Genomic DNA, 15,727 nt, shown 5'->3' with positions numbered 1-15,727 from the left:
TCATAGTACAATGTACAATGCAGGGGATCCACTGGCGGGTGATATGGGGCTATGGAACAAATCCACGGTTTCCACATGAGGAAAGTAGAAAAGACACCACCGCCAAATGGAGTCTCTGGATTCAAATGGACCCAATATATGGTTGCAGTGTTGTTTTCCGCTGGAAGCGGGGCCATTAGCCATTGGCCATGAGTTCGCAACGCCTGTTGACACTGAATGGTCTGCCCGTCCGGAAACGTGACTGTAAGTCCTTTTGGTCCACACATAATTTGTGCTTTGACTGCCATCAACATGTCTCTCGCCATTAAATTAATGGGGGTTCCTGTGGCGTGAATGTATTCATGCCATAAATGCTGTCCAGTTTTGTTGATTCGTGTCTCAAGAGGTTTTGTGAAAGGCAGAGTCTGTGGTTGTCCCGAGAAGCCGACCAGCGTTGTACTGCGAGGGGACAGTGCTGCTTTAGGCAGTGGCAAATCAATGGAAGAGTATGTTGCGCCCGTGTCCATTAGCATCTCGACGGGTTGATTTGCCACTGTTAGTTGAAGCATGGGCTCTGCCTGGCCACTGCTTCCCGAGCTTCCCAGGCCTCCCTATTCGTATTGTCCATCCCACTGATCAATACTTTGATAGTATTGACCTCCCTGTGGTTGGGCCCCTGGTTGCTGGGGCACCTGCCATAGACGGTTCCCTCCAGGTTGGACAGGACCGCTGGGTGGGATGGGTCGTGGGGGCAAATGTGTCCCTCTTCCGCGGGAGGCAAAATGGGACCCGCCATTGGGGTTGTTAGGGCACTCTCTGGCCCAGTGGTTTGGATCCCCACACAAAAAGCATGTCCCCAGCGGGTGGAATCCTCGTTGCTGTGGCAGGGTATTCCCTCCCCTTCCCCTGTATCCACCACGGAACTGACCACGCCCCCTACCAGCCGCCACTGGAGTTTGAAACATCTGCACTTCCTTTTTCTTACTCTTTTCAGCTTTGTCCTCACCATGCATTTTAGCTAGCTGCATTTTGAGCAGCTGCTTGGCTAGATTATTTTCTTCACTTTCAGTTTTAGCTTGTTCCTCAGAAAATGCACGGAAATGATGCATCAAATGGCGCTTAAACCTTTGTTCTGGACACACCAAAATATCTGGATCACTCATCAGTGTCTTTTTGACCTCTGATGGTAATCCATCTAATAGCTGTGCGGAAGAGTGTTTCTGCTTCCGCCGACAAACCAGGGTGTTTCCCTGTAGACTCAATCCAATTCTCCACACATGTCAAATAATGCTGTGCGGGAGACATCTTGCGGTCATATGGAAACATTGCAGGTGCCAAGTCAGTTGGCTGAGGAAAAGTCAGCTTGATTTGTTGGAAAAGCTGAGCTGCCACATGGGGAAGCGGTGTGTCCCCACCCAAATGGGAGGTACCAGCCGCCTCCTCCAGTGCCCCAATCTGGACCTATGAACAAGCACCAGCCAACATTTGACAAATATCACCCAGAGCGCAGCTTTGTCCCCTCATGAGTGCCAAAAATTTAGACAACCATGCCTTTCCTCCTTTGTGGAGTGGGGGCATTTTTTCCATCATTGCCGTTAAATCACGTAACACCACAGGCTCATAATGAACACCCCTTGCCGTAATTACCATAGGACACATGACCTCACCCTTTTCTTTTTGTACCATCTGATGCTTTTTCCCTCTTAAATCATAGCCACACACAGCCACCCTCATCATCTTTCCCTGTTTCTCTTCTCACTTCTATTGACTTCCTTCAACATCTGTCTCTGCTGCGCTATCTGTGTTATCTTCCTCATTCTCACTATCTTCGTCTTCTTGTCTCAGCTTGTCCTTTCTTCTGGCCGCTGAGTTCCCCTGACACCTCTGGCCAGTCACCAATCTCAACATTATGTTCTCTTGCTGTCTCAACGTTCCACCAACATCCTCATATTTACTCTCCCAATCATTATCTTGACTTCTCAACAATACACTTTCTGGTACCTTGTCACCTCTTTATCGACTTCCTATTACTGAGTCAAGTGTTATCTGTTTTGAGGTGGATGGCGTAGACGTAATTACTCTACTTCTTTCCGCCTCATGTCCTGTAAACACACGTCTCTTTTCTCTGTTCAGTGCCTGCTCTATCAATTGGACACACTAGTGTCTGCCCGCTCACTCTCACCATCAATGTCCATCACCACACGGCCACCCAATGTCACCACAGGAGCCATCATTTCCGCATCGCCATATGGTGGGGGTTGAGTGTGAGTAACCTGCATGAGTGGGGCGCTTGGCTTAGACTCCAAAGAGGGGTAAATGCTTGCCGCTTTTACTTCCTCCTCCTTCAACACTGAGGCTTTGACGATATCAGTGTTTCCTTTGTCTATGTCAGCTTTTGGTACATCTTTATTTGTCTTGACAATACAAAGTGCTGTCGCTGCGATGCCCAAATTATGTACAACTCGCCTAAGCTCCTGTTACTCTCCAATTTGTTTTTCTATTTTAGATTTTTTACGCCACCCTGCATCTCCCTTCGATACTTTCAATTTTTCCTTTTCGTTTTTGATCTCCGTTTCCTTTATGCGTAGTTTGGCCAAACGTTCCAAATCCTGGGGGGCAGAAAAACCACTAAACAATTTATCCGTCTGCAAGTTAGCAAATGCACGACGGTATTTTATTCTTTCTCATTTAACTTTGTTACATTCAATTCCACTCAATATTTGCGCTTCCAATTCAGCATTGATTCCTTCTATTTCATCCCATTCATTCCTGTCCCTATCACTTTCAACATCACATTCATTCTTTACCCCTTTGTCACTCATTTTGGATCACTGTTAGCAATCAACTCTCTCACAGAAGGATTACGTATTCACCAATTTATTTTTGGGAGGCCTCACTTCTCCCGAAGATCTCACTACACTCCAGTTATTTAACTACAGTCGTCACTGTAGTTGTCCACCACGACGAAGTATTAGGTCCCTGACCTATTCAACACAGTGTATGCAAGTCCCAGACTTCACTATCATACACTTTTATCACAAAGGTTGGACGTAAGTCCCAGACTTCACTACCGTATAATCCTATCACAAATGTTATACGTAAGTCCCAGACTTCACTACCGTATAATATGACAAACCAACAATTGACACAACACTTCCCTCAGATTTATAAATCAGCCAATATGCAGAATTTTGAATAGACAACAGGTATTCTGCTTACCTTTTCGTTGATCTCGCGAGAAAGGAAGTGTCACACCAATGGCCAGCTGTCAGCACGTCACACAATTCAACAAAAGGTCCCAGACCTTGGAGACAGAGTCCCAGACTCCGATTGGTGTCCTGAAGTCCGCCGAAATTCTCCCTTAGGATCACGTCAGGGTCACCAGAAAATTGTTAGGTTTAAGGTCTAAATCACGATACCTACCCTAATTATCTGACTCCAAATTACTTACCATATATTTATTATTTGAACCGACATTAACCTTAGCTTCACCTTACCTAACAATTATGCATGCTCGTTCCGTAAGAGAGAAGACCAGAAAGTCAATCAGCCGAATCACCGAGATTTTATTCCTAACAGCAAAAAGTAATACAGTATCGGGGGCTCGGTTCCCTCTTAATACAGATCTGTGCGCTCCTGTGGCCATCAGAGAGCGACACCACACCCGAGTTGCCCCGAACAGTTATAGAAAACAATATGCAAATTAAACACACCAAAAACACTAGCCACTATCCTTTCATTAGTTACATGGTATCTGCAATATATTTCTTCAGATGCTGATTGGTTCTCTTTTCCCCGCCGTCTCAGATGACGCCTTTTCTTGTGCACATGACTCGCTGGGTTGTAGCTCCTGAAAACAAGTTATCTGCATTCCAAGAGGCCGGTATCTGCAATATATCTGCAATATATTTCTTCAGATGCTGATTGGATGCTGATTGGTTCTCTTTTCCCCGCCGTCTCAGATGACGCCTTTTCTTGTGCACATGACTCGCTGGGTTGTAGCTCCTGAAAACACCAAGTTATCTGCATTCCAAGAGGCCGGGGCCTTCAGAGAAACTGTGGCCCCCGCCTTTGTCTCCCTGTTTTTCACTGGCGGCACCTGGTACCATCAAACCGCCCACACATTGTGTTCCTCTGATACATCCGCTCCCCTGATACTGCAACCTTGAAACAGCTCTACTTCTACTCATTTGTAATACAACTTTGAATCATTAATAAATGGTTAACATACATTTAGATATCTTCACAAACTAATAATAAAACCCTTCACTAGCCATACATGTATTTGTCTTCACAAACTAATAATAAAACCCTTCAGTATTTAGAACAAAATGGAAGACAAAACACTATTAGTTGGCTATGAATTAACTCAAATGTTTACCTCAGTTTCTTTGCTTTTGTTCCTTGCTGAAACTCATGGAAGATCTGCTCTGGGACAGCAAGAATCTTTTTTGCCTTTTGCTTCCAATACTTGGAGCCTCATGAGAGAGGAAGAAAATCAATTAATATAGACATATACTATAGACACAGTATAATAAGAGCATATCCGCAGCTGAACAGTACGTATATTAAAAAAATAATTTAAAAAAACACACATAGGAAGCACATCATTGAAGGCAATGAGACTTAGTTGATCATCAAATTAGCAAACTACCCATCCATCCGTTCTCTGAACCATTTAGACTCATTAGGGTGGTGGGCTTACCTCTTGTTCCTTCGGAGTCCACAATCTCATTTCCTTGGGCATCAGTCAAGATGAGAGGGTCATCAGTCTGCAGGGCATCGTGTACTTTTGCAAGGATACCTGTGATTGTGGCTTCAAACTCAAACAATCTGAATACAACCATACGAGCAGGCTTCAGTTTTCCCTGGCTGAGCTCAGCAATGAAAATTCAATTCTATCCAAAACACAGTCTGCATTACATTTCTAAATGATCTTGGTTACAAAGAACTCAGAAAATAAATACAATGATGCTGATTTATTCAGATGCAGCTTGCTAGTCCAATGTGAACTGAGGAAATTGGTGGTACCTTTGGAAGATGTTACTCATGCTTGCTCGGGGGGGGGGAGAAGTGGGAGCTACGGCCTGAGCAGGTGACCCAAGAGCAGCAGTGGGCTGTGCTGTACGGTTGAACTGGAACCGGTTCGGACCTGGAGTCTGTTCAGTAATCGGTAGACCAATATCATCCCCATGAATCTCATAGGGGCCATGAGGTGTTAGGTCCAGGTAGCTGAAATGTCCAGCCGACCCCGGGAATATTGCCACATTTTCATCATCAGTTATATACAGGCTAGGAGCATACACCTTCGGAAAACAAAATCATCAGATAAATGTTACATGTAGTCTACCAAACGTTTTTCTATTGATTAATCTTTATTATTATTAATCGATTAACCACCCCCCTCACGCGCACACATACAAACACTCTGGAATGTCTAGATAGAAAACAATGTTGTGATCTGCAAGGCTTACAGATAATATTTGAATTATAAAGTGGAATTGGCCCTCACGATAGTTTCTTAGTAGTTCGAAGACACAAAGCACAGGATTTTGTATATATCATATTACTGTTATATTATTTACGGTATTACAGTGAGAGCTTAATGGTTCGGCTAGCCATGCACTAGCTATGTGATAACAATCTTTCGTTCTCCAAGAAAATGGAATAAAAGTGTGACGCACCTGGAATATTCTGGCGATTTTATCCACAAAAATGTAACACTGAAACTGGAAATACGGAAATTCGCGCCAGTTCCCGAAAACTCCTCATATTTTGTAGTTTATTTTTAAAAGGGCCGTTAAAATGGTTATCCTATTATTGTTTTAAAAATGAAAATTGAAAATACAACCCTAAGTTTGTTTTTTGATTTGCGTTTCACAATTAAAAATGGAATGAACGTGAAGTACACGGGTCTGTCAATTTCGCATTTTGGATTAACATATATTGGATTCTTCGCGTTTATCTGGGAATACAACAGATAACAATAGAAAAACGACACAGAATCCAATTTAATGGCTATATTTTTATGCAGAATGGCTCGCATTTTATTCTTTAAACCAGCTACCACCAACAAATTGAGCAGCACATAGGTCCGTGTACCTTCCGTTCATTCTATTTCCAATTTAGGCACGCAAATCTGAAAACAAAAAACGGGATGTTTTTCGTTTTTCAATAATTGGAGCTGGTTTAGAAAATAAAATACGAGCCATTGTGCATAAAAATATAGCTATTAAATTGGATTATATATCGTTTTCTTGTTGTTATTTTTTGTATTCCCAGATAAATGCGAAGAATCCAAAATATGTTCATCCAAAATGCGAAATTGCAGGGATGTAACCCGGACGACCCCCTCCGGGGCACCCTAACAGCACTCCACAGCTCTTTCAGTGACAGACTGTTACACCCTCGCTGTGCAAAGGAGAGATTCCGCCGTTCCTTCTTGCCTGCTGCTGTCAGACTCTTTAACAAGAACATTGTGTAGTCTCTACAAACTGGCGGACATTAGTGCAATTGTGCAGTCCTGCACCTGAGCTCATATCGTGCAATACCCAATATTCCCCACTACTGTAATACCGTGCAATACTCAACATTCCCCACTACTGTTAGTCTAGTTTTATTTTTATCCATTGCTGTCCCTTACATTTCACTACAGCACTGCAGCACTGTCACTTACTTAGAGTATTTTTCCTCTGTACTATGTAAAAGCCAAAATGAGTGTTCCGCATACTTTTTATGTAGATGTAGGTTGGTGTGTATATACATGTGTATATACACATGTTACTGCGTATATTGACATAGGTTTGATCCTAAATGTTTGCCGTCAATGTTACACATTAATGGCCACATAATGCCGCCGTCCCTGTGTGACCTATATCTTTGCTGCTGTAACAATGAAAATTTCCCCACTGTGGGATCAATAAAGGCATTCTTATCTTATGTATATACACACCAACATACATCTACATAAAAAGTATGCGGAACACTCATTTTGGCTTTTACATAGTACAGAGGAAAAATACTCTAAGTAAGTGACAGTGCTGCAGTGCTGTAGTGAAATGTAAGGGACAGCAATGGATAAAAATAAAACTAGACTAACAGTAGTGGGGAATGTTGAGTATTGCACGGTATTACAGTAGTGGGGAATATTGGGTATTGCACGATATGAGCTCAGGTGCAGGACTGCACAATTGCACTAATGTCCGCCAGTTTGTAGAGACTACACAATGTTCTTGTTAAAGAGTCTGACAGCAGCAGGCAAGAAGGAACGGCGGAATCTCTCCTTTGCACAGCGAGGGTGTAACAGTCTGTCACTGAAGGAGCTGTGGAGTGCTGTTAGGGTGCCCTGGAGGGGTGGTGAGGGGTGGCCAGCATTGATGACAGCTTGGCCAACATCCTCCTGTCCCCCACCGAGTCCACAGAGTCCAGGGAGCAGCCCAGGACAGAGCCGGCCCTCCTGACCAGTTTGTCCAGCCGCTTCTTGTCCCAGGCCGAGACGCCGCCTGCCCAGGTGACCACTCCCTGGAAGATGACCGATGCAACCACCGAGTCATAAAGGTTCCTGAGGAGTGTCCCCTGAACCCCAAAAGACCTCAGTCTCCTGAGTAGGAAGAGTCTGCTCTGACTCTTCCTATAGAGGGCGTCTGTGTTGTCGCACCAGTCCAGTTTATTGTTCAGATGAACACCCAGGTACTTGTAAGTTGAGACTTTCTCAACATCTGTTCCCCGGATATTCACTGGTGCAGGTGAAGAGTGCTGGCGCCTACCGAAATCCACCACCATTTCTTTGGATTTACCCGCATTGATCAGGAGGCGGTTCTGCTGGCACCAGTCCACAAAACCCTGAGTAAGTTCTCTGTACTCCCGATCATCTCCGCCTGTGATGAGGCCGACAATCGCAGAGTCGTCAGAGAACTTCTGCAGGTGACAGGTAGGGGTGTTGTAGTTGAAGTCCGAGGTGTAGAGGGTGAACAGGAAGGGAGTCAAGACAGTTCCCTGTGGGGCCCCCGTGCTACAGAGGAGCACGTCAGACACACAGTCCTGTGTCCTCACATACTGTGGCCGGTTTGTGAGGTAGTCCTGGATCCATGTGGTGAGGTGGTGGGCCACCCCCGCCCGCTCCAGCTTGTCTCCCAGTAGGGTGGGCTGGATGGTGTTGAAAGCACTGGAGAAATCAAAGAACATGATCCTCACAGTGCTCCCCGCCTTCTCCAGGTGGGAGAGTGAAGTGTGGAGGAGGTAAATGATGGCATCATCCACACTGATGCCAGGCTGATATGCGAACTGGAGTGGGTCCATTGAGGAGCTCACCAAGGGGCGCAGGTGGACAAGGACCAGTCTCTCCAGGGTCTTCATCAGGTGAGACGTCAGCGCCACTGGTCTGAAGCTGTTGAGCTCCTTCGGGTGGGGGGTCTTTGGCACCGGGACCAGGCAGGATGTTTTCCATAGCTGGGGGACCCTGCCCAGCTTCAGGCTCAGGTTGAACATGTGCTGGACAATTCCACACAGCTGGTCTGCGCAGGATTTGAGGAGCTGGGGGCTGATGCCATCTGGACCCGCTGCCTTCCTCGCCTTCATCTTCTTCAGCTGGTTCCTCACCTGAGATGTTGTGAAGGCCAAGGCTGGACAGGAAGGAGTGGTGGCTATCTGGTGTAGCTGGGAGCTGGAGACTGTGGAGAAAAGAGGGGAGGGGGTGACACGCCCAGCAGGAGGAGTAGGTGGAGACTGCAGCAGGAGAGACTGAGTGGAGGCAGGCATCTGATCGAACCTATTGAAAAAGAGATTCAGCTCATTTGCCCACTGCAGGTCCCCCCCAGTCCGGGTCTTGGGTTGTCCGTGGCCTGAGATGGCAGCAGCAAGAATACCGCATTTTGGGTGTCCATTGCTACGCAAGTTACGACTATCAACTATATGAAAAAGGTATGAGGTAGAGTAATATTAAGGAACAAAAACACACGAAAAGGCTCACCGATGAGCCGGAGCTACTGTAGCGGGCTGCCACTCGCGCGGCGCCGGAACCGGAAATATGTATATACACATGTTACTGCGTATATTTACATAGGTTTGATCCTGAATTAATGGCTACATTATGCCGCCGTCCCTGTGTGACCTATATCTTTGCTGCTGTAACAATGAAAATTTCCCCACTGTGGGATCAATAAAGGCATTCTTATCTTATCTTATCTTATATTTTAAAATCTCGATTACAAAGTGACCAAAGGTTCTTTATCCGGAAGCAGTACTTTAGCCTGTCTTTAACGGCAGCGCTAACAGAAGTAGATTCAGTTTGGCAAAAATTTGAAGTCTGGGTGACATAGTTGTTATGGTAGAACAGGTAGAGACTAAATGCATGCGCCAACCCTGAGCACCCTCTTGTGGCCAAGGGAGTTACTGTTTTGACTGTTTTGACTGTAAAATAAACAATTGCGAGCCCTTCAATTCGGAGCCGTCTCGGTCTCGTCTATTTAGTGGAGCCCGCACTTACAGCTACCAACACAATGGTGTCCCTCGAAACCTAAGGACACTTAATAAGAGAAATAGTCCCACTTAATTCTCGCATGCGAACATTTCTACCATTTTATTACAATTGAGGTCTAACACTACACCTCAAATTGTATTTTATATTGGTCATTTTGGAGAAGTTTTGTCAATTTTTGATACCATTACGCACAAAATTTGTGGATGGTCTCTAACTCTAACTGAATACTGTATCGAACGTCAGAATGTCAAGCCAACTTTTTCTCGCTCTGAAAGCGTAGCTAGTGGTTACTACACTACTTCCTGTGCTTCCTGCAGTGCAAATAAAAGGCTGAAAAGCGTAAAAATTGAAAATGTAATATTGAAACTGGAAACACGGAAATTCGAGCCCTTTCCAGAAAACTCCACATATTTTGTAGTTTATTTTTAAAAGGGGCGTTAAAATGAATATCCTAATTTTGTTTCAAAAATGAAACGAAAATACAACCCTAAATTTGTTTTTTGATTTGTGTTTCAAAATTATAAATAGAATGAACGTAAGGTACACGGATCCGAACCATTGTTCATTGTTCATTCTATTTTTAATTGTGAAACGCAAGCCAAAAAACAAATTGAGGGTTGTATTTTCAATTTTCGAAACAAAAATAGGATATTCGTTTTAACGCCCCTTGTAGAAATAAACTACAAAATATGTGGAGTTTTCTGGAAAGGGTTCGAATTTCCGTATTTCCAGTTTCTATATTAAATTTTCAATTTTTCCGCTTTTCAGCCATTGGTTCGCGCTGCAGGAAGCACAGGAAGTAGTGTAGTAGCCACTAGCTTCGCTTTCAGAGCGAGAAAAAGTTGGCTTGACATTCTGACGTTCGATATTCAGTTAGAGTTAGGGACCGTCCACAAATTTTATGCGTGATGGTATCCAAAATTGACACAATGTCTCCAAAATAACCTATAAAAATACAATTTGAGGTGTAGTAGTTAGAGGCTTTGCTTTGCCACCTACTACAGCAATCAGAATGAGGTGTTTCACTTGATTTATGGTGAATATTTGTGTCAGTTTAGCACTATACTCATCCTTGAATTGGCTCCAACTTCTCCCAAATTATCTATATAAGGAACATTTGAGACGTAGTAGTTCAGTGCCTCCCTTTCCTCATCTACTACAGAAATCAGAACTATGTATCAAAGCCACAATTTTGTGGTTGGATGAAAACCAGGCTGATTGAACAGCCACTGTGGTTCATGACACTGAACAAAATGAGAAATATGTTCAAGGTGGGTTTGATAACCATGGCAAAAATGGTGAAGCGCTTGATGTGAGCAACAAAGAAACAAAAATTAAAGCTAAAGCCCATAATAAAAAGGGATAACGGATATATACATGGCGAGGAGTCTGAAATTAAACCTGCTTCTACTGGTTATGAGGAAGAGGAAATCCAGATTGGACCTCACGATAGTATTTCAAACGTTCCTTCATCATCTTCCAGGAAGCGATTACATCGCAAAGGTTCCTCAGCCAGTTCCTCCTCGACCAGCAAATCCTCCACATCTTCGCAGAGAATAAAAGCAGAGGCTCAAAAGGCTGGACTTTTGGCACGCGCTGCTGCTTTAAAGGAAAAGCATGCTCTAGAGGATCAACATCTTTTGGAGAGAAAAAAGGAACAGCTTGCTTTAGACACTGAGATCGCTGTTGCTAGTGCTAGGCTGGCAGTGTTACAGGCCAGCAACAGCAGCAGAAGCAGCATTGCATCCAAGCACTTTGATGGTATGGAGTCATACTTTGACAAAGGGGCTAAATACAAACCCAATTCAGTTTCTCTCAATCCGTATGCAGTATGCATCCGCAGATGACCCAAAAGGGAACCTCAGGATCAATACAACAGTTGTCAAATGACACTTCTCAATTAATAAACTTTGTCTCAAATTGGCAAAGGTTAAAAGTTGCAGTCACCGTCACCTTATCGTGGTGGGGGGGTTTGCGCGCCCCAATGATCCTAGGATCTAAGTTGTCTGGGGCTTTATGCCCCTGGTAGGGTCACCCATGGCAAACAGGTCCTAGGTAAGGGACCAGACTAAGCACGGCTCAAAATGACCCCTTATGATGAATATAATGAATGGATCACGTTTTCCCTCGCCCAGACGCGGGTCACCGGGCCCCCTTCTGGAGCCAGGCCTGGAGGTGGGGCTCGATGGCGAGCGCCTGGTGGCCGGGCCCGCACCCATGGGGCCCAGCCGGGCTCAGCCTGAGAAGGAAATGTGGGTCCCCCTTCCCATGGGCTCACCACTGGTGGGAGGGGCCAATGGGGTCGGGTGCCGTGTGAGCTGGGCGGCAGCAGAAGACAGGGACCTTGGCGGTCCGATCCCCGGCAACAAAAACTAGCTCTTGGGACATGGAATGTCACCTCTCTGGCAGGGAAGGAGTCCGAGCTGGTGTGTGAGGCTGAGAGGTTTCGACTAGATATAGTCGGGCTCACCTCCACACACAGCTTGGGTTCTGGTACCAGTCCTCGAATCCCGGATTCAGGAGGAGCAATGTGGTTTTCGTCCCGGCCGTGGAACAGTGGACCAGCTCTACACCCTAAGCAGGGTCCTCGAGGGTGCATGGGAGTTCGCCCAACCAGTCTACATGTGTTTTGTGGACTTGGAGAAGGCATTCGACGGCGTCCCTCTGGGAGTTCTGTGGGGGGTGCTTCGGGAGTACGGGGTACCGAGCCCCCTGATAAGGGCTGTCCGGTCCCTGTACCACCAATGTCAGAGTTTGGTCTGCATTGCCGGCAGTAAATCGGATTCGTTTCCAGTGAGTGTTGGACTCCGCCAAGGCTGCCCGTTGTCACCGATTCTGTTCATAACTTTTATGGACAGAATTTCTAGGCACAGCCGAGGCATCGAGGGGGTCCGGTTTGGTGTCCTCAGTATTGCATCTCTGCTTTTTGCAGATGATGTGGTACTGTTGCCTTCTTCAAGCTGCGATCTCCAACTCTCGCTGGAGCGGTTCGCAGCCAAGTGTGAAACGGTCATAATGAAAATCAGCACCTCCAAATCTGAGACCATGGTCCTCAGTCGGAAAAGGGTGGCGTGCCCTCTCCGGGTCGGGGATGGGATTCTGCCCCAAGTGGAGGAGTTCAAGTATTTTGGGGTCTTGTTCAGGAGTGAGTGTAAGATGGAACGGGAGATCGACAGGCGGATCGGTGCAGCGTCTGCTGTGATGCGGACCCTGTATCGGTCTGCCGTGGTGAAGAAGGAGCTCAGCCGAAAGGCAAAGCTCTCAATTTACCGTTTCGATCTACGTTCCTACTCTCACCTATGGTCATGACCGAAAGAACAAGATCTCGGATACAAGCGGCCGAAATGGGTTTCCTTTGCAGGGTGTCCGGGCTCTCCCTTAGAGATAGGGTGAGAAGTTCGGCCATCCGGGAGGGACTCAGAGTCGAGCTGCTGCTCCTCCGCATTGAGAGGAGCCAGTTGAGGTGGCTCGGGCATCTGATTAGGATGCCTCCTGGACGCCTCCCTGGTGAGGTGTTCCGGGCATGTCCCACCGGCAGGAGACACCAAGGGCCACCGAGAACACGCTGGAGAGACTATGTCTCCCGGCTTGCCTGGGAACGCCTTGGGATCCCTCCGGAAGAGCTGGAAGACGCTAAAAGATGGACTACTTCATGTTGGGGGATGACTGAGCAAAGAAGCAATCCCCGGGGACATAAAGCATCCCCTCATCCTATCAAAGGACCAGCATGTCTCCCACCTTATTCTCCATCATTTCCACCTACAGCTTGGTCATGGAGGCAGAAATAACATCCTTTCTACAGCAAGGAGAAAATTTGGGATCACCAATGGAGTTTCTGCAGCAAGGAAGGTCATCGCAAAATGCCAGTTCTGTAAACTCTACGGAGGAAAGATGAATGAACAAAAAAATGGCACAACTTTACCTGAGGAGAGAGTTGTTCAGGATCTACCGCCATTCACTAATGTTGGAGTAGACTATTTAGGTCCGATTTATGTGAAAAGAGGGTGCAGTGTTGTAAAAAGGTATGGAGTGGTGTTCACTTGCATGACAAGGAGAGCTCAAGTAGAGCTGTACACCTGGAAGTGGCTTACTCCTTAGACACAGATTAATGCGTCAATGCACTGCGAAGATTCATCTCTCGAAGAGGATAAGTTTCACAGATGAGATCGGATAATGGAACGAATTTTGTAGGAGCAGAAAGAAACTAAGAGAAGCTTTGTTTGCGTTAAATCATACCCAAATTGGAAAGGTTTTAGCACAAAGAGGAATTAAGTGGAATTTTAACCCACCATCTGGATCACATTATGGTGGCAACTGGGAGCGTCTCATACGGATGATGAAAAAGGTTTTGAGTTCTGTGCTTCGTCAGCAAACATTAGACGATGAAGGTTTCCATACTGTATTGTGTGAAACTGAAGCAGTGCTCAATGATCGTCCCATCACAAAACTATCAGAGGACCCAAATGACCTTGAAGCCTTAACACCAAACCACTTGTTACTAATGAAAGGGAAACCAATTGCCCACAAACACAACTTTGCGTGGAAGAACTGTTTGTAGGAGACGGGGGACTGTGTGAATTAATGCCGTCAGGCTTGGGGGCTCCCACCAGAGCTGGAGTCAAGAGGTGAGGACCGCTTTTCCACTGGCCGCTCTGACATAAAGAGCTTGACCCACCCACTCCTGCGCGCTCTTGGGCAGTGTGGCGAGCCAGCCCTTTGGGAGGACCCGCTGCTGCGCCGGTGGCTGTGGCTGGGGCAACGTGTTGCCACGGACCCACGCGACCATGGGGGCGACGTGCCCTGCGGGAGCAGGTGACGTGGCGGTGGCACTGGTGGCCGCAGATGAAGTCCGAGACTCTGGCAAGAAAAAGTGAAATAAAGTTACTTCACTCCTCACTTTAATTTCTTTGTCACTGCATTTGTGCTACTGACACGTTCAAGTCACTCACGCTGAGACTCCATCTCCGTGACTGTTTCAAACAGCAAGAGAAGAGACGGCTGCTCACTTGTGCCTGTAAAGAGATGCAAATGCGCACCTGATAAAAATTTGGGGCCATTTAGCCCCACTGGGGGGGCGGTCGTTTACCTGAACTTGGGCCAGACACCATGTATATGTTGCCTCGTTGTCTCTTCCGACAACGTAGGCGTTTAAAACATACATATATGAGCCAGGCCGTCCCATCTTTCTACGTCTCATGTAGTCCACAAAACCAACCTACATACAGAAACCGCCAACAAAAAATGCACAAGTTAACCAGTGAGCAGTTTTCACCTTCCCATATGCAACAAACGCAACTTACGCTCGACGCTGCTCATCAGTGGCCTCATATAGGGGACAGAAAGTTTTGTGAGAAAACTCCCAGATCCCTACGAGACGCTCTTCCATCTCCCTGACCACCGACCACTCATGGTCATCGTTCGATGCCGGACGGCCATGGACATTTCCGGAAAGAGGTGAGAGTAGGACGCCAAGGCGTCCTTGTTGGCTGCAAGGGGCGACTGCGACCGGTCGCCGTTGGCTGCAAGGGGCGACTGCGACCGGTCGCCGTTGTCCCACTCTTTCTAGTGGGAGGCTACTGTCGTAAATGTTACTCTGTTACATTTACTTGAGTAAGTTTGGGGAAATGTTGTACTTCTAGGAGTAGTTTTAAATCACTATACTTTTTACTTTTACTTGAGTAGATTTGTGAAGAAGAAACTGTACTCTTACTCCGCTACATTAGGCTACATTGAACCCGTTACTTAAATCCCCTCCGCATACGTACGTCTCTGTCTCTCTCTGTCGCTCTCTCTCTCTCTCTCAGGAAGGCGCATTTATTTTGTCAGAGACCTGTGCCAGGCTCTATCATGTGACTGTGCTTCACCAATCAAACGTAGCCGTATGGCAGTCTCGTCACGTGATCATATTCAACTTCAGCTGCGGGAAAGAGTTGTTTTCGGATGAAACGGATCGAAAATTTCTGCATTTGCAGCCTGTGAGAGATTTTTCAGTCATGCTGGAGTCCTGCACACTGCTAAATGATCACAGCTTCACTGCAAGAACCTTGAGAGCCAACTATTGTTAAAGCTTAAAAGACATCACTGAGTGAAATGTTTGTTTTGGTTGCTTTGTCACATACATACAGAATGAAATGCACGCACAGTTTATACGAGTTCATGGGCTACCTTGTTCTGCCTGCGAAGCCTGTTAAAAAAAAAGGTAATTTTTTTTTATTTTTAAGCTGAAATTTTGTGCTATTTATGCTTAATTCATTTCTTTTATTTATACTA

At 46.0% G+C, this 15,727-nt stretch overlaps 1 protein-coding gene across 1 annotated transcript in view; it reads right to left on the bottom strand.

Moving 5' to 3' along the window:
- Positions 1 to 535: 535 nt before the first annotated feature.
- LOC147127768 (uncharacterized) overlaps positions 536 to 15,727 on the bottom strand; it is a 56,473-nt gene continuing 41,281 nt past the window's right edge. The window contains exons 2-5 of the mRNA XM_086021591.1: positions 14,407 to 14,469; positions 14,133 to 14,314; positions 8,578 to 8,648; positions 536 to 708 (exon numbers count right to left, since the gene is read on the bottom strand). Of these exons, the coding sequence (XP_085877717.1) occupies positions 536 to 708; positions 8,578 to 8,648; positions 14,133 to 14,314; positions 14,407 to 14,469 (489 nt within the window). The remainder of the gene's footprint in view (positions 709 to 8,577; positions 8,649 to 14,132; positions 14,315 to 14,406; positions 14,470 to 15,727) is intronic.

This window comes from Filicampus tigris, chromosome 21, assembly GCF_054856515.1.
Source record: "Filicampus tigris isolate MCC_2025a chromosome 21, RoL_Ftig_1.0, whole genome shotgun sequence".
NCBI lineage: Eukaryota > Metazoa > Chordata > Actinopteri > Syngnathiformes > Syngnathidae > Filicampus > Filicampus tigris.
Note: the sequence above shows the minus strand (reverse complement) of the source record. Positions and strands in the feature narration are given on the sequence as shown.